The 22,715-nt window shown below is 45.4% G+C and overlaps 1 protein-coding gene across 1 annotated transcript in view; it reads right to left on the reverse strand.

Annotated features, from left to right (window-relative positions):
- Nucleotides 1-640: 640 nt before the first annotated feature.
- Nucleotides 641-22,715, reverse strand: part of Fam78b (family with sequence similarity 78 member B) — an 89,387-nt gene continuing 67,312 nt past the window's right edge. The window contains exons 2-3 of the mRNA XM_036202440.1: nt 12,692-13,623; nt 641-3,690 (exon numbers count right to left, since the gene is read on the reverse strand). Coding sequence (XP_036058333.1) covers nt 13,101-13,623 — 523 coding nt within the window. The 3' untranslated portion in view covers nt 641-3,690; nt 12,692-13,100. The remainder of the gene's footprint in view (nt 3,691-12,691; nt 13,624-22,715) is intronic.

A 22,715-nucleotide genomic window follows, 5' to 3' on the forward strand; every position in this document is an offset into this window, starting at 1 on the left:
GTTGTTTCCAATTGGTTGATAAATAAAATGCTGATTGGCCAGTAGCCAGGCAGGAAGTATAGGAGGGATAAACAGATGAAGAGAATTCTGGGAAGAGGAAGGCTGAGTCAGGAGTCACCAGCCAGACACAGAGGAAGCAAGATGTAAAGGCAAAACTGAGAAAAGATACCAAGCCATGTGGCTAAACATAAATAAGAATTATGGGCTAATTTAAGTATAAGAGCTAGTCAATAATAAGCCTGAGCTAATAGCCAAGCGATTTTATTTAATATGAACTTCTGAGTGGTTATTTTATAAGTGGCTACAGGGTCTGTGGGGCTTGGCAGGACCAGAGAAAACTTCAGATACATGTATCTCCCTCCCTCTCCCAGCTTCCTCTCTCCCCCTCCCTTTTTGTGCATGTGTGTGCATACATGTGTGCCTGTGTGCCTGTAAAGGTCTGGAAATGGTGTCAGAGGCCCTAGAGCTCGAGCTACAGGTATCTATGGACCACAACATGGGTGTTGGGAACTAAACTCTGGTCCCCTTGAAGAGCAGCAAGTGCTCTTAACCCCTGAGCCATCTCCCCAGCCCTCAAATCCCACCTTCTCAGTGCTACATCTTTAAGGACCAAAATTAAAGAGAAAATATGCTTGTTGTCTTTGTTGAATACATACTGTATTTAACTTTTTTAAATCCCAGAGAAGTGAAATGCAACATCCATTTGAGTTTATGTAACATCCAAAGACTGACAACTCAGAATTTCCTAATTAAAGTCATTTTTTTAAGGCACTCTGCAGAGCCAGCTTTCATCTCTTCCTTTGTGGCATTATTCTTCAAACTGTAGCAGAATACCTGGCTTCTCTGTCTTCGGTGACACACATACATGCTCATGCTCTTAGCCTCCACTTCTGTCCTTGATAACACCAAAACAACACGATTTTAAGGGAGAAAAATACATTTGGGGGGAAACAAGGAGAGAGCAAAGAGGACATGTACACATAAATTAACTGATAGGCCAGTAGCCGAAATGAGAAGGAGCAGAAAGGAAATGGAACAGGGTGGGGTAGACCAGATGGCTGGTGGCCGGTTAAAAAATAGGCTGCATTTCCCAATGAGGTTTAAATTAATTTAGCTGGTTCTGTTTTAATTTTTTTTTATTTTAAAGATGGGGCCAATGCAAGGGAGGTATTTCAAAGTTATGGGATGTGGATGTAGATAAGTGTGCTTGCTCATGCTCATGTACCTATGAGCTGACTTTAGAGATACGTACAGGGGAGGGCTCTAAAATGCCCTCCTGAGGAAAAAAAAAATCTCTCTTACTGACCCACTTCTGTACCTGAAATTCCCAGCATTCAAGCTATTCCTTCAGATTAAGGCATTGTCTATAGCCCCAATTAAAAGGTAAATGTCATCTAAGAAGTGTAACACTCAACTCTTTAGCACCCACTGACTGAACTGTTGTCTATCAGAGAGCAGGACCCTGAGAGATGAGAATTGGTGCAGGACAGTCTGATTAAATGGGGCAAGAAGGCATGGTGCTATGAATGCAGGAGAAGTCTACTTGCTCTGGGAACCTGCTTAGATGCTGGAGGGGGTGGGTAGGAAGATGAACTCTCTCTATGCTGGGGCACTGTATTGTGCATACAACACATACACTCTCTAACACATCCAACAGTTCCTAGACATTACATCATTCTACTCTGGAGTTCACTTGGGTCCTTGAGAAAAGGAGCATAGTGAATCCATTGAGTGCAAGACAGCACAAGTTCTTGATTGTTTTCAGGTAAAGGTCTATACTGTAAAGTTGAAGTTCAGCATCTCCATAGATGCATGTTTAGATGAAGGCAGTACACACACACACACACACACACACACACACACACACACACACTTTCACTTATATTCATTGTTTGAGAACTTGTTTGTCAACATGAGGGGTGAGAAGTCTCCTCTAGTCATCTATGATCTGGATGCCAGAGTGGGGGTTGCTGTCAGGTCATTGGGTAAATGACTGTTTGGGGGGACAGTCCTTTCCTGTTATGGATGACCCTTTCCTGTTACCAGTGGGCCCTCAGGTAATTTATGCTGCACTGTAGAAACAGCCAACCCCTGGATTATAGACTGAAATGAGCTTTGCCTTAAAATTAGGATGCTGAGATGGGAATAGCTATGTAACCTCCAAACTCTTGGAGGGAGGCATGTGTGGTGGGGATGTGCAGATGGAAGGTGAACGTGGGCAGGGACAAGCTTTTGCTTCTAGAGAGGCAAGTGCAGGCATCAGCTTCAGGAGTCACTCTTAGGACCAATCACCTCTTTGGGTCTGCTCAGGTTGATGGTGCCAATGGAGGAAGGTTTAGTGAGGAAAAGGGATTGGAGGAATGCGGATTCCAGAGAAGCTTATGAACCAAAGAAGGAAGGGATCTTGGAGGTGGATGGGGATGTAGAATGTTTTTTTTTTCCTTTTTATCAACTGCATTTACAAGTTAGAAACATCTGGGTTACTAAAAAGACCTCTGCTGCCAACCCCTTGGAGATTCTGCCATGGATACACTGAGATGGAAACCGGGCATGTGGTTTCAAGCTCCTGACATTGATTCTAATGTGCATCTGGTGCCAAGCATTCTGCCCCAGAGCAGAATGAGAAGTCCAGTCTTAACAGTCAGGCTGGAGTCAGCTGGTTGGTCTTGCACGAGTTTGTCAAGGTGTGGAAGAGAAAATAGTGCAAAAGCAGGGGTTGGAAGACTCCAGGTTTCTGCCTGGATACTGGGCCTGTGCTGATCTGTGTGGCTGGTATTTTCTGATCCCATTTCTGGTTGAAAATCTGGTGGGGGTGGGAGTATTTGGGACTAGGGAGAAGAATTTCCTTTTTTTTGTGTGGCTTCAAAGAGGAATCATTTACTGTGCTCTGTGGGGGCCAACAAGACAAATTTGGGGCTGACATTTGAAAGATGGAAGTAGATTTTCTGATGTATAATAAATACAGATTCCATAAATAAATAAATGAATAAATAAATAATAAATAATAAATCGGTGGGTATGCCAATAAATAAAACAATCAACAAAACAACATATACATTTTGCCCTGGTGGGGGAAGTTCTGCTCTTACTCCACTGATTTTGGTGATATAAATGCTGCTCTTGGTCATCTGAAGGCACCAAGCCTGCCCACGGTAGGGCAAACTGTTGTCTTCCAAAGACCTTAGAGAAACCTTGGGGGATGACTGACATTGGCTATCCACATAGAGAAGAGAGAGGACAAGGGGAGATATATATTCTCCATTTCCCACCCGAAAGTGTGGGGTGAGGCAGGCTTGGGAGCCAGGGCTGGGCCATGAAGGGTCTCTTCAGTCCAGGATGACCAGCCTAGTCCTTGGGAGGCTTCATGTGGAGGGAGGGGATGAGCTGGAGGTGTGGGTGAACTCAATCTTTCCACACACAGAAGGTGCTGTAGGCACAACATCCACTTCAACAAAGCTCCTCTGTGAGCCAACCAGTTGGCCTGGCTGGACGCGCGCAGTGAGGCTAGAAGGTACTGGTCACAGGATGGGAGGGTGGCATGGAGACAGGCAAGATGGCACTCTTTTTAAATAGGAAATCAGCTGTCCAGTGTGTCAGCTCCTAGAGCCACCAGCCATTGCTCATATTTTCCTCCTCAGCGTTTTGCCGTGTGGTTCTGCTTGCTGGGCTTCCTTTGTCCTCCTAGGAGACCTGCATGTGAACACAGAAACATGCAAACAGTGTGCATTAAGACAGCGGCCACCGAAACACCACTCCTTAAGAGCAGATGTTCATAATTGAAGCTTCGCAAGTAGATTTTCAAAGAGCTAGTAGCCTAAATTTTGTGCAAAGGTTTGAGCATCTTGTACATTTCTCTACAAAGGAGGTCGGTAACTCTCATCTCTTTTTTAAAAGATTAAAAACTAAAACAATATGAAGGGATTCCAAATCATTTGTGTTTGGTTCCTTAGGAAAGCACAAAAGGATCCTACAGAAATGGGTGGAAATTCACACACTGCTCCTTAGTGTTCCTGGCACAGAGATTTGCAGGAACTGGACTGCCTGGAGCCCCTGCTGTGACCAGGATTTCTGTCACTGGCCCATGCCAATATTGCCAAAGCATCCTTCTTTACTGTGTCTATCATTCAACTTGAAGCTGTCAGTCAACCTTCCTTTAGAAAGAAAATATATAGCATTTTTTTTTGGTGGGCACTTGTATATACTGCTTTATGTAACAGCTGAAGTCCTAAGGAAGTGGGTGAACCCAATTTTAAAAATAAAACAAAAAGCAATTTTGAATGCATGAAGGGAGTGATTCTGAGGTAAAATTAAATGTTGTGAATCATTTTCTTTCCTGAATTTTTTGTTTAGTGTGTGGGAGTGCATATGTTTGTGTATGTGAGTATGTATGTTGTATATGTGTGGGTGCATGTGTATGTATATATGTGTGCGCATGTTAAGTGTAGAGGCTGAAGGTCTATTTTGGGTGTCTTTCTCAGTAATTCTACACTTTTTTTTTTCTTAAGACAGGGCTTCTCCATGTAACAGTCCTGGCTGTCCTGGGTCTCGCTCTGTAGACCAGACTAGCCTTGAACTCACAGCGATCTACCTGCCTCTGCCTCCTGAGTGCTGGGATTAAAAGCGTGTGCCACCACTGCCTAAAACACCACTAGGTGTTTAACATCTTATTTTCTTGAGACAGAATCTCTCTCTGAGCCTGGAGCTCACTAGTCTTTAACTAAACTAGTCAGCAAGCTAGTCAGTGATCTTCCTTTCTGCCAGCCCCTCCAACACTGGGATGACAGATGTGTGCTGTCATGTCTGGGTTTAGGTGGGTGTTTGGGACCTGATAATAAGTCCTCATGCTTGTGTGGCGAGCACGTTACCCAGTGAGCATCTCCCCAGCCACTTGTCTAGACATTGTGTGTGCTGGACTTGCTTCCAGTATTGCTATAGCAAAATGTTTTTATGATTTCCTATTATGTAACATCACTGCCTTTTTTGATTATATATATACATATATATAGATAGATATACACATACATATATACATATACATAATACACACACACACACACACACACACACACACACACACACACACACACACCCCTTCAGTTTTAGGAGGAAAAATCCAAAACATTTATGTAGACGGTTAAATAAACTTGTCTTGATGCTCTGACATTAGAAGATAAACCCATTTCACATATAAGCAGGGACTTAGTCTATGATATGTTTTAGAAAAGACACCTCTGTGCACCCTGCTCACCAGAATAGCAACAGCCATAGTGTTTGGCATCTGTAAATGCCAGTTCCCATTTCTGCAGGATTGTGATTAGTCGGGATGGGTCAGATGTCCTGATTGTGCCAGGCTCTGCCAGCCCTTGATAGCTGGCATGGCACAGCAAAATAAACATGGTGAGATAGGGGAGGATGCTGGGGACAAGGTCAGCATATGTGAACAGAGGCCTAAGACAGTTCACAACAGTCTACTTGATGTTCATTTCACAGAGCACACCACACAGATGCTCATGAGCAAAAGTCATATCACTAAGACGACTGTCTTAATAATCATGGTCTATATCATTTATTGATATAAGTCCTTATATCATTAGTATATTAATTCTATTATACGTGTTATATAATAGCAATGCTGTAGACAGCATAATTTTCATATAGAAAATATTTTCACTGTGTGGTTTTACTTTGTCTATTAGTTTTCTCAAGGCAAGATACAAGCAACCCAGAACTATCTGTTAAGTGTGCTCTCACAAGCTTAAACACTTTGTAGGGTGCATATGGCACTGAGAAGGGGCCGTCTTCTTGTGTTACAGATAAATAAGTGAAAGTCAGTATGACATCAATACAAAATCAGGCCTCAGGAACTCAGTCCCCTGTATCAATGAATAACATGTTTCGTGTATATAGAGAGCTGGGTAGAAATATCTACTTTACTAAAGGCAAAAAGACACGATCATTTTTTTCCTGTAGAAAGCTCATAATTAAACTGACTTTAAAGCTGTTTATTCTTTTACACAAAATGTCCTGTTTCCCTTTTCATGAATGTACTCAGAGAAGGAATCCTTTGATTTTGTTAGTGGCTCTTGGGACTAGGAATTTTTTTGGCTGTTTAGGAAGATCCATGGAATTCTTTTTTATTTTATTTTATTTTATTTTATTTTATTTTATTTTATTTTATTGAGACAGGGTTTGGTTTCTCTGTGTAGCTTTGAAGCCTGTCCTGGAACTCACTCTGTAGATCAGGCTGGCCTTGAACTCAAGAGATCCGCCTGCCTCTGGCTCCTGAGTGCTGGGATTAAAGGCGTGCACCACTACTGCCTGGTAAGATCCATGGAATTCTTGAGGTGAGAAAGTCCTTAGTTTTCTGGCGTGTGTGCCTGTGTGCATGTACACGTGTATGTACAAGCATAAGGAGGTAGGTGTGGCAGTGTCTCTACCTCCGTTCATCTGATATGCACATGCATAGCCTTTTTCCCTCTTAATTAATTAGAAGTAATAGCTTTCTATAGTTTCTGGTATGTGAAGGAGTGAAGTGGGAAATAACTGAATTGGCTGTCTTGCTTCCAAAGCCCAGTTTAATGAAATAGTTCTCAGCCTGAAGTGCATGTATTATCTTTCCTGCTATTTTTACAATTAACATTTCATTGGATCATGCCTGTGTGGAATATTCTAATTGGTTTTTAGGGTGGGGGCAAAGGGGCTATAACAGATGGAGAGACAATTCAAGTGCTGGAGTGTGTACTGATGGGGCCACAGGGTATCTGTGCCTTTCTTTAAAACAGTGTGCTTGAGATGTCTTGTCCTGTCACCTTAGGGACTAGACAGGGGTCATACCAGTCCCTCTAAGGAGGTAGAGAGATGACTCTTGAGACACTTTGCAAGGTCCTGGGCTACCTCGCAATGTATGACCCAATGGGATCATAAATTATAACCCAATGCCAATGGGAAAATGAGTGCCTCCCACAGCTTCCTATGAACACTGCCCCACTGTTATGTCCAGTAGGTAGGGGATACTTGTAGAAAGACTTGCTAGAAGAATGAGCATTTGGAGACATCCTATGATACCTTCCCTGCTTTGCTCTTCTGTGTGGAAAGCAGATAAGTAGAGGTAGGTGTGAAGTGGGGCAGAGAGGAAGGAGGCAAGACAGGCACCAAGACAAACACCAAGAAGGCTTGCTCTTATGGGGACGTGCAAGCACACAGGCCCACGAGTGGGCGCCTTCTTAAATTCTAGATGTTCTAGTGCCTTGCTTAGCTCACCTCCACCATGGGCCTGGCAACAAGCAAAACATCTTGCCCTCCTTTTTATCTCCTCCTTGCACCAGTAATGCTGGCCCTCAGCTGGCCCCAGATTCAATGACACTACCATTTAAGTATCTCACAGCACTGTCTGTATCCCTCACAATCCTGTGTGGCAATGGGCTCTGCTTGTGTCTTGGTTCCTTCTTCTGCACTGTGCAGTTTGTGACACATGTATCTTCCCTACCTGGGTATTTCTGGACCAGCACTCAGCTGTTTTAAAGATCAACCCACATTTTTCTAGGAAAGCTGAAGAAAACGTGGGCCTGGAGGCAAAAGAGGCTCCATGTTTGGCCACGTATCCTGCTGCCTAGAGGCCTGGGTCCATATTTGTCTTGGAAAGAAGAGTTGGGTAGGTTCTCTTAGGAAGCATCTTTCAGCCCAGCTGGGAGAACAGAATAATTCGAGGCATGTGACAGGGACTGAGGCAGGCTCAAAGAAAACTATGCAGCTGGTCCAGAAGAGACCATAGAGAAAGGGGTCACTATAGGCAGATGTAGAGAGAAGCCACAACCACTCATACTTCTACCACTGTGAGATAGCCTGGGGTGTGTTGTGTGTACAGGGTGAGGGGAAGTGCATCCACCACTGTGAGATAGCCTGGGGTGTGTTGTGTGTGTACAGGGTGAGGGGAAGTGTGTCCTCATTTTATCTGCTTCAAGATGACAGATCTTGCAAACTGTAAGGTCTTAGGCAAAACTGTAAGGACAGGCAGGCCAGTAGAGACCCACACAAAGATTTGAATGAATATATTCAATATATATATTCCCCTCTGTGTCTGCTATGTGAGCACAAAATGAGGAAAATGCAGCTGTTCTGGGATGCCTTTTGTGGCCATTCCAACCCAGCAAGTTGTGCTGGGATTTTCCATCTGGCCCTGTCCTGACATGTAGCCAGCCACTTGTCCCCTCCTAAAGACCTCTTGGAATTTTAGCTACCTACAGGATCGTGTGGCATTCTCCTGTTTTTCTTTTCTGCCTCTGCCTGGGTATAGGCCTCTCTCAGCCAAGTGGCTAATGCTGGGGAAAGCATAGATCCCAAGCCTTCTTAGGGATCAGGCCTTACTTCACGGGGACTGAAAGAGGTTTTGGATTTCCAAGTTGGTGGATCCTGAAGGTACAATTAACCAGCTCCAGTCCAGTGTGTCTACTGATCCGACCACATCTTATGTCAGGCAATGCTTAGTTGGGATATTCTGGAGTGTGTCAGGGATCATGCCAATGTCTACTGAGCTAGCAATTGGCTCTGTTATAGGAAAGCATATGGTTGACTTGGGGATCCACGACACCACATCTCCCCACAGGAATCTCTATAGAAGTGCTTGGGAATAGTCAGATAACCTTGGCTGTCACTAAACTGGCAGCTCTCTAGGGAGCCTTCTATAGGGAGATGTCCTACCAAGGAAATGGGGACCAGATGTACTCAAGATCTCAAAAGAAATTAATGGCAGTAAGACTCTGGGGTAAAAATATCTGTGCTTTCTCACTGAGCTTGCTCACTCAGCTCCTGTTCTATCTAAGGATCATTTAGGCTTAATTATAGAGTTCAGACATTCATTGGGCCTTTTGATTAATTTTCTTTTCAGCCTGGGAAGTGTGTGAGTGTGGTAGGTCTTTGTCCATGCGTGTGTGCACGCATGTATGTGTGTACAAGTGTGTGTTTCTATCTTTCTTTGCAACTCAGTTGGGAGCTGGCTCTAGCAATGTTTAATTGTGCCCTCCGCTCTTAACAAGAACGTTCAATGTGCCAAGAAAGCCTTGGAAAGCCATTGTTTCCGCTGCCTCCGCCCCATGGGCTGCTCCTGCATGCGCATTGAGGGACCGCGGGTGGCAGGGCAGTGCTCAGCTGGGACCTCCGCTGTAGGATGCTTGCTTCCTGCCTGTCTTTGTACTTGTGGTGTTTAAGGGATTCAGAGACCAGGGAAACAGCTTTCCTACTCCATTAATTACAAGTGACAGCCACCTCCCCCACACCACCGTCCCTGACAGGCATTTTTCTGGGCCAACCTCCCTGGGGATTACAAGGCTCTTTGAGGAAGAAAACAGCTTTCATTCCCTCATTTTTAATGACTCCACTTGGTAGGTAGGGGGGACTACATGACTGTGTAGGTGACAGTGACCTGCCTTCTCCTTTTCTTTCTTCTCCTTTGTGCTATGGGGTAAACTAAGGGATAGCACCATGCAGAGGGAGAAAATGGGAGTATGAGCCAAAAGGCCCAGTTTGAATCCTGTCTCTTGTCATTTTTCCTGTCTGTGTGCCTGTGGGTACATCATTTAACCTCTTTGGTCTCAATCTGCTATTTGTAAAATGTGGACATTAACACCACCACCACCACCACCACCACCACCACCACCACCACCACCATCAAATGACACTTCTTAGAAGATGCACTGTGGACAAGAAAATGCATGTGGAAACTTTTATAAAATCTTTTAGAAATCATTGCTGCTTTATTTTACTATGCAGAGTTGTTTCTTAGACCGTGACTTTGGCCTTTGAGGTATTCGTTGTGGGGCGGGGGGGGGGATCCAAAATGATTCATTAGGAGAAAGGCAGAAGGGGGACCAGCCTGCAGCCTCCCATGTGTTGTGGACTACAGCAATGACCCGAGGATGTGGTAGGCATGTGGTAGGGAACAAAGGCTAAGGGTTCAATATCAAAACAGCTGTCACAGAAAGCAATCTGGAATATTCACTTTTCGATATTATAATGAAAAGGGTTCTTAACATAATTGTTTCTAATTTCTAGGCTAATTGATTTGTGGGTGAATGATTCTGGGACAATGACAGTGTTTCTGGCTGGAGACATGGGAAGACCCCAGGTCTCAGCTAATGTGCCTGTGTTGTAAGCTGAGGTCTGGGAGACTCAGGCCTGTGCTGATTAGGTTTGTGATCCTGAATAGATGACCTAATTTAAATGGGCCTCAATTTCCTTGGAGATCACAGGCTAGAAGATCTCAAAGGTGACCTCATTTAAGGATTCAAGATCTGATGAAATGTTCTTTCAGATACAGGAGTTTAAAACTGTTGTGCCACTAAGAAACTATGAACCTATACAGAATGCAAATACAGTTTAGGGACCACCCAACTCACACCAAAGGCTCAGAATGAGCCTCTTTGAAACTGATGTAGTCTGGTATCAGACCACCCACTCTCAAGGGAGTGCAGGCTGATGGGGAGATGCACATGACCCCAATAGAACTAGAAAGGTTAATTCTCTCCTGTAAGAGAGCCCTTTGCTTGGCAATAGCCTGACGAAGCTAAAAGGCAATGATCCACAGAGAGCAAGGAAGGGAGCCATCTCCTTATAAAACAAGGATAACTTTGACATCACTGGCTATTGGACAATTGAATGTTCTGTCAGACTGACTTCAGAACTGAGAGAGAGCTTACAAAAGTAACAAATGACAATGGTGGTGCATATTTACACAGTGCTTTTACCTTTTATAAGCCCTTTTCCATATACTTTTTTTTTCTCAGTTTTTATTACATCATCCCCCCAGGAAACCGTCTGGGGGTAATTTATTTTAAAAATCTGAAGTGATTCTTTTTAAGGAGGAACAAGTCTAGGTAAGCATGCTGCACCTTGCTTTATAAGTCTAGACAGGTCTTTGAAAAGCTATATTTTATGTAAATATAATTGTGTGAGTCATATCTTAATGTGCTAGGGACATTTAAAGACTGAAATCTTGCATAGGATTTTTAATATAAACTCTTTCTTATTCATCTGTTGTTACGATTTTAGATGTAAAAGAAAATCAGGTTTTCTTCAAGTGGGGCGGCAGCGTGGCTTGGATTCAAGATCAGCATCCACTGCCCCAAATCTCATAAAAGTGGCACCTAATTCAATGAGGTAGAGGTTGGGGCTTCTTACATCAGCATGGAAAATAAGCATCTTTACCCTTCAGCCTGTAGCTCTCCCGGGCCAGCCCTGCCGTAAAAAAGTGGGGAGGAATGAGAAGGGACAGAGAAATCCCAAAGTAACAGATGAATTATTTCTAAATTGAGTCTCTGCAACTCACCAATGGGCATTCGTTCATGTGCTGTTATAAATGACTTGCCATCAATAACTAGTCTAGGAGAGAAAAGCTGATGGTTGGGGTATTATGAAGTTAGTGCTATATAATTCTGAGTAGCAACCTCTGGGACCAGAGCACCAGAGAAAGTAGACTACTTGAAACAAAAGCAATGAACGAGCCCTCCTGATTCACAGTCTCTGTGTAGATGTAGTCATCTGGTAGATGTGGAGTCAATGACAGGATCTGTATAATTTCTCTAGACTTAGAATCTCTTACCTCTGAAGTTAGGACTGCAGAATTTACTTATTCAATGTACAACACTGTGAGAATTCTGTAGTTTGTTCTCACAGGGAGTTTCTGAACTAAGAAGGCTCTATCTCACAATCTGCACTATCGAGAATAACAAGGAAAGTTCTTTTTGGGGGGTAGGGCCATGATTTAGGCTGAAAAGATTGGGAATCTTACCACTGTAAATACTGGAACGTCTTTAAAAAGTTTTACACTGCCGGACTAAAGGAAATTTGGCTTCCCACCTTTATTGGCTAGATCTCAGCAGCACAAGTTTGCTTAAGGAAAGTGCTCAGATTTTCACTAAAGAAGTACGGAACATTTCCCCCTATAGCTGGACAAGCAGTTAAAGTTGAGTTTCTGTAAGTATAACTGAAGTTAACCTATGTGGACTTACAGTGTATGTACTATGTGTGTTTAAAGGCCATAGATAAATGTTCAGGCACTACTGGCAAGACTAGTTGTTATTATCTCTGAATGCTGGTGTGTGAGCATACATGTGTGTGCACAGACGTGTGCACGTCCTGTGCCCAAACAATTCAGAGACTAAAACTTGAGGGTATTGTTCTCATTTGTTGAGCCTACATAAACGTGAGGCTATCCATCTTTGTAAATTGAGGGCTGGTGAGGAATCTGTAGCTGTAAACGAAGTCACAGATTGAGTCACTAAAAACTCACGAGGGACCCAGTGCCATAGTTACTACAGAAAACAGGAACTCCGTATGCAACACTGACTAACAACACGTAGGATGAACCATCTCTTTGGACAGAGGTGAGTGGATGGAGGCAGAGAGTCTCCACTAGGGCGGCTGACATCAGCACTTTGGACAGCTCCCAGGGCAGCGCTCGCTCAAACAGAGCAAAGGGCACACACTACCTTTTCAAGTTTCTTAAGTTGTTCCTCTCATTCCAGGGAATGTGTTGACAATCGGATCAACTGATATTTGATATTAATCTGTAGCAACTTCTTCTTCTCGCTCCCCATTGCCCAATATCTTTCACCCAATTCCCCAACATCCTCCAGTCACACACGGGGGTGGGGGTGGGGAGGTGGGGGTGGGGTGGGAGGACAACTGTCTTACGAACACCTGGTGTGGATGTTTCCACTCGCGCTTCTAATTGGTTGGGAAGCAGCATCCGCCACAGGCACTGTTTAGTCTCATTTACATCCCCTGCATCTCACAGGAAAGAAATGGTCAATAGTTCAAATAAAAGAATCATCCCGGTCAGCTGCAAAATATGGCTACTTGCATGGTAATCACAGCAAGTCTGTCAAATCAGTGATTTCTTTATTCCTAAGAGGAAGGGGCTTTTCCTAAGGGTTATGATTCTCCCACCCAAGGGGCAGCTGTACTCTTCACAAGTAGCTGCAGAGGCTGGCAAACCAAGAGGTCTGCTTTGGCTCAGAAACTCAGTTTGGCTCCTGCCCCCTCCCTGGCAACCCCACTGCGTGCCTCAGTGGCATGTGTTCCACACACAGTTGGGCAGTCTGCTTCTATTTAGGAGGTATCACAACCAGGGGCGGCCCCCGCTTGGGCCTCCACATGAGGACCTGGGCATCGTTGGCATTGGGCTTCACTAGTGCGTTAGGGGGGATGGGTTCCATCCGGCTCAGAATCCGGGGCTGCTCCTGCTGAGTCCTGCCCACTAGCCGGGCTCGCTGACCCAACAGCTGAAGAGGGTCCACTTCGATGTCCACTCTCATCCTCCACTTGATGGTCTGCAGAATGATCTTCTCCTTTGTGGTGGCATTCATGGCCACCAGCCAGGTGGTAAAACTTTGGTCCCTCTTGATTCTTGTAAGAAGTGGCACGTTGCTGTCGCTCACTGGCACGGCCCATGTCACGCTGGGGTAAAAGTTATCATTCATGCTGACGGAGAACCTGGAGATCTTGTTGGTGGGGCCGACCAGGGTCACAGTCTCTGTGGTGTTCCCATACCAGGGGTAGCTCACCCCATCTGAGTCACTGATGGCTTTCACTCTCCCTTCCCTTAAGTCAGGCAGTTCCCAGCTCGACCTGGCAAAGCAGAAGGGGTACACAAGAAGAGGCTGAATGAATTTTTTTTTTTTTTTTTAAAGTTGGACAGGTGCCTACCACTTACTAACACAGTCAGCCTGGGAGAAACAGGAAGTTGGGAGGAAAATTCAGGTCAAAAAGTTCTATGCTGGGCTGTATCAGGATTAAATGGGGAAAAAATGATCAAAAGGAAATAAAAACACAATGCCAAAGTAAATAAGTTAAATAAAAGCCTAGCTGGTCTAATGGAAAACAACCTCAAAGAAATATCCCTAAGACCACACACAGCTGTCGGCTCATCAGAATGATGGCGACGAGCCGTTCAGAGGCAACCCATGACAGGATGCACCTTCTTGGGGGAGAATGTGTTTGAATAAGGTTTGACCTCCAGAAGAGGTGATGTGAAATTTAATGTGTCTGAAAGGATGTAACAGGAGGAAAGGAAAGAGGGGGTAAAAGAGAGACAGTTCAACATTATATTAATTTCTTAGAGAAGCCACAGTAGTAGAATTTCTATTCAACACAGCATCTTTAAATTCTACCATTAAACCAAAGCAGCATTCAGAAAAACAAAACAAAACAAAACAAAACCCAAAAAACAACAGACCAAAGAAAAGCTGTGATGGAGTACTGGTCCCTTTTCCACTAAAGATAAAAAGCTTTGTGGAAACTGTGCTGTAGGCTGGCATGCACGCTCCGTCACATGCTGCTCTCTCCTTGGCCTAGTGTCCTGGCTGGAATCCTCATTGCCTTGTTTGTGACCTTGCCATCCTGAGTACCATTCTACATTTCCTGTCCACCTCTCATCCTTGCACAGAACAACATCCTCAGTCCATGTATCTCCTCCCAGGGGATGGTACGTATGATGACAATCATAATGGTCATGACTGATAGTTATGGAGCACTTACCTCACCCCAACCACCGTGTTAACTACTTTGTTATCGCAGTTTATGTTCAAAATATTCCACATTAGAACTAGATTTATTTCTATTTTTTTTCACATGAGAGGGTAGAGGCTTAAAAATGTTGATATGTACCAAGTGTCCTGCAGATTCTACAGGTTCTAAGAGGTTGGATCGTTTTACTCTGGAGTTTGTGATTTGGTCTGCAGTATCATGCTGCTTCCAAGCACCCATGGTATTGGAAGAAGCCAGAGGAAAGGGAAATTTATGCTGTATAATGATCTAACTCATAGCCCTTAGCATGGCCATGGGGCATTTGACTGGACCCTAATATGGGCATTCTACATATTTCCACCCCTGGAACCAGGAATGATAGCAATGCTTGGTAATAATGCCTATAATTCAATAATCAAAGAATGGTGAGTTTTCCATTTATTATCTAAGAAGTGGTGGCCTTGTTTGATATAAAGTTCTTTCCCCTTAGAGATGACAGAAAATCCTGCAGGGCTTATCTAATTGGTAGGAAAGGGAGTTCCATGCTCAAGCCGATACTGATAATATCTCAGCATTCCCTACTAGGGAACATGGGAACGACTAACTACTGCTTCTGGCTACCCCCATGGTACTTTCTATGCCAGTCATCCCATCATAAGTGAAGGGAGGGCTGGACCGCCTGGGGAGGAGGTGAGCCCAACAGCTGCAAGAGGCTTTTCTCTTGTCTTCATGTCCTTGATGACTGTTGAGAATAATTGTAGTGTATTACAGTTGGCAGAAGCTAAGGACCAGAGACTGACCTGATGCAAAGTCAAAAAGTGTTCATCTCACACACAGGCTGGTGAGCTGTGCTAGGCAGGGTTCCCAGTTCATCTCACACACTGATGAGCTGTGCTAGGCAGGGTTCCCAGATCATTCTGTAGCTGCCATGTTCCCGTCCTTCCTTCCTTCCTTCCTTCCTTCCTTCCTTCCTTCCTTCCTTCCTTCCTTCCTTCCTTCCTTCCTTCCTCCCTCCCTCCCTCCCTCCCTCCCTCCCTCTCTCCCTTGCTTTCTCCCTCCCTCCTCCCATCCCCCCTCCCTTTCTTCTTACCTTTTTGAGACAAGGTCTCTCTCTATAGCCCCAGGTGGCTTGGAACTTACTATGTAGACCAGATTGGCTTTGAACTCAGAGATCTGTGTGTTTTTTGTCTCCCAAGTGCTGAGATTAAAAGTGTTCACCACTATGCCTGGCATCACATCTCTCTCTCTCTCTCTGTCTCTGTCTCTGTCTCTCTCTCTGTGTCACACACAGAGATTATAATATAATTACATTTTCATCTTTCCTCCCTCTAAACCCTCCCAAATATCTCTCCTGGCTCTCTTTGATATTCATGGCCTCTTTTTCAAATCAACTGTTGCCACACACATATATATTCCTAAATATACATATAAATACACACACACACACACACACACACACACACACACACACACACACACATATATAGCCACTTTTTACTGTACAGAAAGAAGTTTGTGTTGTTTAGAGCCGTATAATTATGCACAAGTTAGCATGGTAGAGAGTCAATTGGCTAATTGGCTTGCTAGGTTCATGAATTGACAACATTGGAGTCATTGTGCCCCAACTAAGGGGCCAAGGCAATGTCCATCACTGGACACTGTTTCCAAACCTCAGTTTTTATTTGGTTAGTGGCTAAACACTCTGACACTTCCTGAGTGGCCAGAGGACAGGCATTCCCAACAGTGCAAGATCAGGCTTGCTCCCCTGCCCGTCTCATGGCCAACTGTGCTGGGTCTCTAGTCTGGAGAATTCTGTCTCCAGTGGATGTACTCCTTGTCCCACTATAATGCTGACCTTTTCGGGACTGGGTATCTTGATGGTCAATCCAATTCCTTTGTCTATAGCTGAGTTATCATTCACATTTTGCCTTTATCTTCCAGCCCAGAGCCAAGGGCAGAGACTTGAGCCCATGCTTCAGAGGTCAGTCTGGTTGGAAGATAATAAAAACTTAATTTGGTTCTAGGTTTTCTCATAAATGGAGATAATGTAATGAGGAGCACAAGTGTTCCTGTCTCAGAAAAGAAGGAAGAAACCTGTCTCATAGGATGCTCTGGAATGCATTACTATCCTAAGCTTCTTAGGCACCACCTCCCAGCAAGGACCTATCTGCCTGAGTGTAGTCTTAGGTTTGTGACCTTAGCTGGCTATACTTCTCATTGCGGCTTCTGTTTTAGAGGTGCTTGAGTTCAAAGTGGGATATCTCCCATGGACCCACGGAATAGTTATCTCTATCGACATCACAGAGGGGTGGCTTAATTTAGGAAATAACCAAATTCATTATGACTAAAGTCTAGTGAAGGGGAGTAGCATTCTGTCAGAACATTATTGTATTTTTATTTCTTCTATGAAAATTAGATATTTATTCCCAGGCAGTGGCTTGAAAGAGCTTTGCCTATAAAATGCACAACTGGTTTAGGTAGAAGATGAGATGGCTCTGGTAATAGTCCCTGGCAATGGTTTTCAGAGAGGTCTTTGCAAAGTTCCCAATGGCAGCCTGGAGTCCCTTGGCCATTAAGAGGACTTCTGTGACCAGTAGGCTGCAGGCACTTCAGGTTCCACATGGTCCACTCTACCTTAGAGCTGAACCTTCCTCTCTCTGCTGCATCCAATCAGAAGTGAGGGCCATATCTGACTCTTCCCGCTCCTCACATAGAGCACCATAGCCACCACACAGCATCTGTGGCTTCTGCCCCACAAGTCCCGTGTGGATTTACTTCCTTTTCTCCACCCAGCTCTCACTGCTTTCATTTACTCCAAGCCTTTAGCATCTCCTAAACGGTCTACTGTCGTGATGCACTAATGGCTCTCTGCATCAGTGCTGGGGTCCCTCCCTCCACTTCATCTCTGGGTTGCACAAGTTCTCAAACCTGTTTGCTCCGTATGTAGAACGCTTCTATGACTCTTTCACATGGAAATCACTGGGTCACTCATAGGATAAAAATTGAGTTCCTTCCCGGCGTAGACCTGGCTCACTGTGACCTGTCCTCTCTGACCTCCATGTACCATGCTGTTTCTCTCCTTCACTCCTCAGCTCTTGCACTCTCTGCTCACTCTGCTCTTCCCCCTAGTAAAAGTCCACTGTATTTAACCACTCATCCTTGAAGAATCAGCAGCAGCCACTCCCCCACAGGAAGGTCAATATCTTCACCAACCTGTGATTGTGTTCAGATCGACAGGTGCCAGATTACGTTTTAACTTTTAGATTTTATGGCCCTTTCTTCATGAATTATCAATTTCCTTGGAATTGTGACTTACTTTTGAATCAGTATCTAGTTCATAGCTGGCATACAACTAAGACTTATTATTTCTTGGATGGATCCGCATCCATGATTACACACACACACACACACAAAGACAATATGAAGTTAGGAGGAAGGGTGGGGAGTGAGGGATCGATCTGGGAGGAATTAGGTCTGGGGGTGGGGAGCCGAAAGGATGAATATAATCAAAATACATTGTATGCATCTCAAAGAATTAATAAAATATATGTTAAAACCTTAATATTTCTCAAAGGATTAAATATTGTATTTAAATAATTTTCATGCCTTTATGCATAGGGTTTTATAGAACTTGTGCACAACAGAATCTTTCATCACAGCTCTACACTTTGCTCGCTCTTAAAAATCCTAACATCTATTATTCATCTAGGATCTATTATTAGGATAGCTGCACACCTTGCACTGAACGTTATTTGTCTTCGGGGGGAGGCAAGCCACATTTAAAATGAGTGAATTAGTAAGCATGAATGTATTCCAGAGACTATTTTTGCCAGCACATAGCAAACATATGAAAACGAGTAGCACAGACTCCCAAGTGCTACTGGCTCCGGATGTGTAGACATCCACAAAGGCAAGAGCTGGCGGGGTGGGGGGGGCATTGCAGAGGAAATGGGCTGTGGGAGCTAGAGACAAGCCTTCTCAGGGGGCGGTTTCATCACAGGCCAAAGGAACATTAAGCATGAGACGGCATGTCCAGGAAATAGGAGGGGACGACTTGGGGATGTGAATGTATGAAAGTGAGGGAGTTGTTAGGGTGGTCTCAGCTTGACAGGTGAGAGGCAGTGGTTAGGGTGGTCTCAGCTTGACAGGTGAGGGGCAGTGGTTAGGGTGGTCTCAGCTTGACAGATGAGGGGCAGTGGTTAGGGTGGTCTCAGCTTGACAGGTGAGAGGCAGTGGTTAGGGTGGTCTCAGCTTGACAGGTGAGGGGCAGTGGTTAGGGTGGTCTCAGCTTGACAGGTGAGGGGCAGTGGTTAGGGTGGTCTCAGCATGACGGGTGTCTTGAATAATGGGCTTTGACATTCAGACTTGATCCTAGAGATGGAGGGACTTGCCTTGGAGGATCTGCCAGAAGTGTCAGGTTAAAAAGGAGAATTTGCGTGTTGGAGGGAGAGAGAGAGCAAGGATGAAGAGGAGCATTTGCAACGCAGTAGGTCATGTCTATTGATTATTTTTTCAGTTTTTTGTGTGTTGGTTTTGAGACAGGGTCTCATGCAGTCCAGGCTAGATGAGACTGTGCTGTGTATGAGCTGAGGATAGCCCTAAACTGTGGACCCTCCTGCTTCCACTCCTGACCCAAGTGTTGAATTACACATGCGTACCATTATGAGCCCGGCTCACAGAACCTTTCATGGGACCTTCACCTGGGCTGGCGGCTGAAGATAAGGGAGGTCACATCAGAAAGCTACTACCAAGGTAGACTCTGAGCTCTGGGAGCCAATTGCGCAGTACAGACATGAGGAAGGGATACAGGCAAAGTGTCACTCCGAGGAGCGGAGCATGCCTATGTTTACAGTGCTCCCGGAGGGAACACACTTGTACTCTGTGTCTAACATCCTATCCTCGTCCTTGCGCTCACTCATAATGCGGTTTCAGGCTTTAAAGCTCCCGACTCCTCCACAGAAGAGCGAGACAGGGCCATGCTTGCTGTGTCCATTGCTCAAAGTGCAGTTCCGGGGACCCGGTGTATCTGCGACACGCCTTGTTCCCTCTCTAGCTTACATCTCTTTCCCAGGAGCCAATCCTCTGCTGGTTTTGCCTCACCTTTCGACAGTTTAACTTTGGACGGCTCAATCTTTTGTTGTCTTTTCCTTTCTATCTCTTTACAGTCTCTTAAGATGTAGCTAGCTGACCTCAGGTAAGTCATTCCATCAGACTCAGTCTCCTCGAGTGTAAAATGGGAAGAAAAACAGCTCCGGGCATTCCCTTCATCTGAGAGTTATTGCAAAAATAAAACCGAGTGTTGGTGCATGAATAAACACTCTGTATACCATTCTCTGCCAATATTAGGTATTATCTCATTCTTTGCTTTCTTCCATAACCTTTCTCTTCACTGTGATAAACGGTGTTTTCATTTTAAACCATCAGCCATTGACCCAAAGCTCACAGCTAATGCACCCGCCAATGGGCCTAATAATGAACACATCGATTATTGCCACCTTCATGCTTTCTGCATCTCTTTTAGAGGAAGTAAATCCCCACCCCACAGCTCATGCTGAACATCTCATTCGAATGAATAACTTCCAGTTAGGGTGCAGGTGCACTCTGACCTGGCCAGTGTCCCCCAGTACAAACAAGGGGCTGGACAGAGCAGCCTCTCCGGCAATGGCCACTGTACACTTCCTAATCCTGGGAAACCACTGAGGAGTTGGGGGCTGGCTGGCAGGGTTGGACAGGAAACTTGTTCAAAGCCATCCAGCTAGGGAGGGTCAGAACTGCCTGATAAAACAGAGTCTGAGTCTGTATCACCGGCTTCCTCACAGTGCCTCCTGGGTGCTAAATGGCCCTGCACTCCTGAGAAATAAGAGCAGTAGTCATGGATGACACTGTCTGGGACACACTGCTATGGCCATATTGGAATTGAAATAGCGAGACATTCTGGTACAAGTACTAGCCAGTCTCCTCCTCCTCCTCCGCCTCCTCCTCCTCACAGAACCTTCACCCTGGCAGGCCCGGTTTACCTAAGCCCTCCTCAGGTAATTCATCAACGTCAAGGGCTAATGTTGGCAGAGCACAGAACCACCACCATCCTGTTCTCCCTGTGGAGCTGATATCAGTTCTGAGGATGTCACCCCATCATAGCTGATGGTGATATCCTCACTACTGGTCTTGTGCTGGGTCTTTGGTCTAACCACTGCATGAGGCTGCTCTTTAAAGGGATACCAGCTGCTGAAGTAACTGTGCTGAGCTTACATGGGAGTGGTGGGCGGGGGCGGGGGTGTGGTGGGGGCTCAAGCCTTCACTCTTAATCTTAGTAGAGCCTAAGGAATTGCCATTCTGTGGAGGAGAATGTCACCTACTCTGAGGACTCAAGCTTTGAAGAGAACGCCGCCACTGTGCTTCCTCCCGGAAGTCTCAGGCTCTCTATCCGTCAGGCTCTGTAGTACCTTTCCCTCCCAACTCTACCCTGACAGGATCTGGCCTTAGTCCTTGTCAGGTAGCTGAAGAAAGGAGGGGTGTGGAGCCGGTAAGGCCTTGGCTCAGGGCTCTGGCAGAGGGGAGCTGTGGTGGTGGTGGTGGTGGTGGTGGTGGTGGTGGTGGGGTGGCGGCCCAGGCCAAGGCCCTGTGTGCTGCTGATGAGTCACGAAGCCACTCAGCTTCCCAGTCACCAATTCCCAGCCCTGGCCCTGGCCCTGGCCCATGTCCCAGTTCTCGGATGGTTTGCACCATGATTGCAGAGTCAGTTTTAAAATTAGGATTTTCCTCATCCTGCATTGTTTATGTCAGACTCTGAGAAGCCTGTAAACACCAGCCACCCACCTCCTGTTCTGCCTCCTTCCTTTCTGACCACATCCGTTTCTCTTTGGCACACAGGAGGACATTTTTTTCCCCCTCCTACTGCAGAAAAGAAAATTTCCCATGTTTTCCAAGATTCCACAGTCCTGGCAGGGGTCTCATGTTTAAGAGGAGGCTTCTCTCGCTTGCCACCCTCATGCTTGGTTATATCGGTTTTCTCTAACGCATGACACCTCGGGATGCGCTTATCCTTCAGCATGTGGAGGTCACCTATCCCACCTGGGACTCAGCGGCCCCTGATGACTTCTCTATTTGGCAGCCTTGCAATCTCAGGTCGGTGACCAGTTTTCTGGGTCACGGCTGAGGATGGTTTGCCTCTCACTCCAGTTTTAAGCACCTTTTCCGCCCATTGGCTGCCCAAGCTGGCAGCCTTGCACACGGAAGGGTGCTTAGTCATGCCTGCAGGGCAAGTCTACAGACCCAGCCTGTGTCTCTTACAAGGATCGTGCCCACAGGCCACATACCAAGCCCCTTTGGTCCCTTAACACCACAAAGCCTAGTGGCTGGCAAGGATCGTTTTTTCCCCAATCCTCAAGGAACTCGGAGCCCATGGGGTGATGACGACGCAGATGCTCTTTCAAAGAAGTAAAGTACTGATCATGCACAGGGGCTGTGTGGACCAAGAGGAAGCAGCGGTTGGTGGTTAAAGGTACTTTTCAAGTGGGTACTAATATGTATACTGCTCTTTCAAACCAATGCTGACTAACTGTGGCCTGAGAGTCCTTGAAGGGAACTTTCTTCCCCTTATGCGGATGGGACTGGAGTGTTTCCCTTTCATCCAGAGGAGGTGAAAGGAGGGTAAACAGCCACACTTTATTTATTGTTCAGTGGGGACGCTGAAATAGAGAGATGGCCCAGTCATGGCACAACGCCAAGGAAGCACGTGTTTCCAAATTCTTTTCCCAAGGTTTTGGTGAGTACCGACTTTGTTCCAACATTAGGTTCAACTTTGTGAGCGACACAGAAGGCCGAGAAAACACACACACACACACACACACACACACACACACACACACACACACACCCCACAGACACTTCACAGGAGAAAGGTTACTATCCTAAAACTACCTGCTCAGAGGTTTTTGCTCATTTCCTTCTGAGAGACTCTTGAGTTCAGACTTGTTGGTAAGCTCTTTCACTCCCAGTTTTCTTACACATCCCACCAAGGGGGCAGAACACACTCCCGAAGAGACAAGACAAGGCTCGGGCTAGCACCTCTGGACTTTGACTCAAGACTTTGGTCTTGGTGCTGAGAGAGTTCGGTTCTGAGGATGGCAGATGGGAGAAGTTGTGGCTTCAAATAAAGACATGCAGTGTCTGTTTCCAAGAGATAAGTCGTTCAC

Source organism: Onychomys torridus, chromosome 11 (assembly GCF_903995425.1).
Source record: "Onychomys torridus chromosome 11, mOncTor1.1, whole genome shotgun sequence".
Classification (NCBI taxonomy): domain Eukaryota; kingdom Metazoa; phylum Chordata; class Mammalia; order Rodentia; family Cricetidae; genus Onychomys; species Onychomys torridus.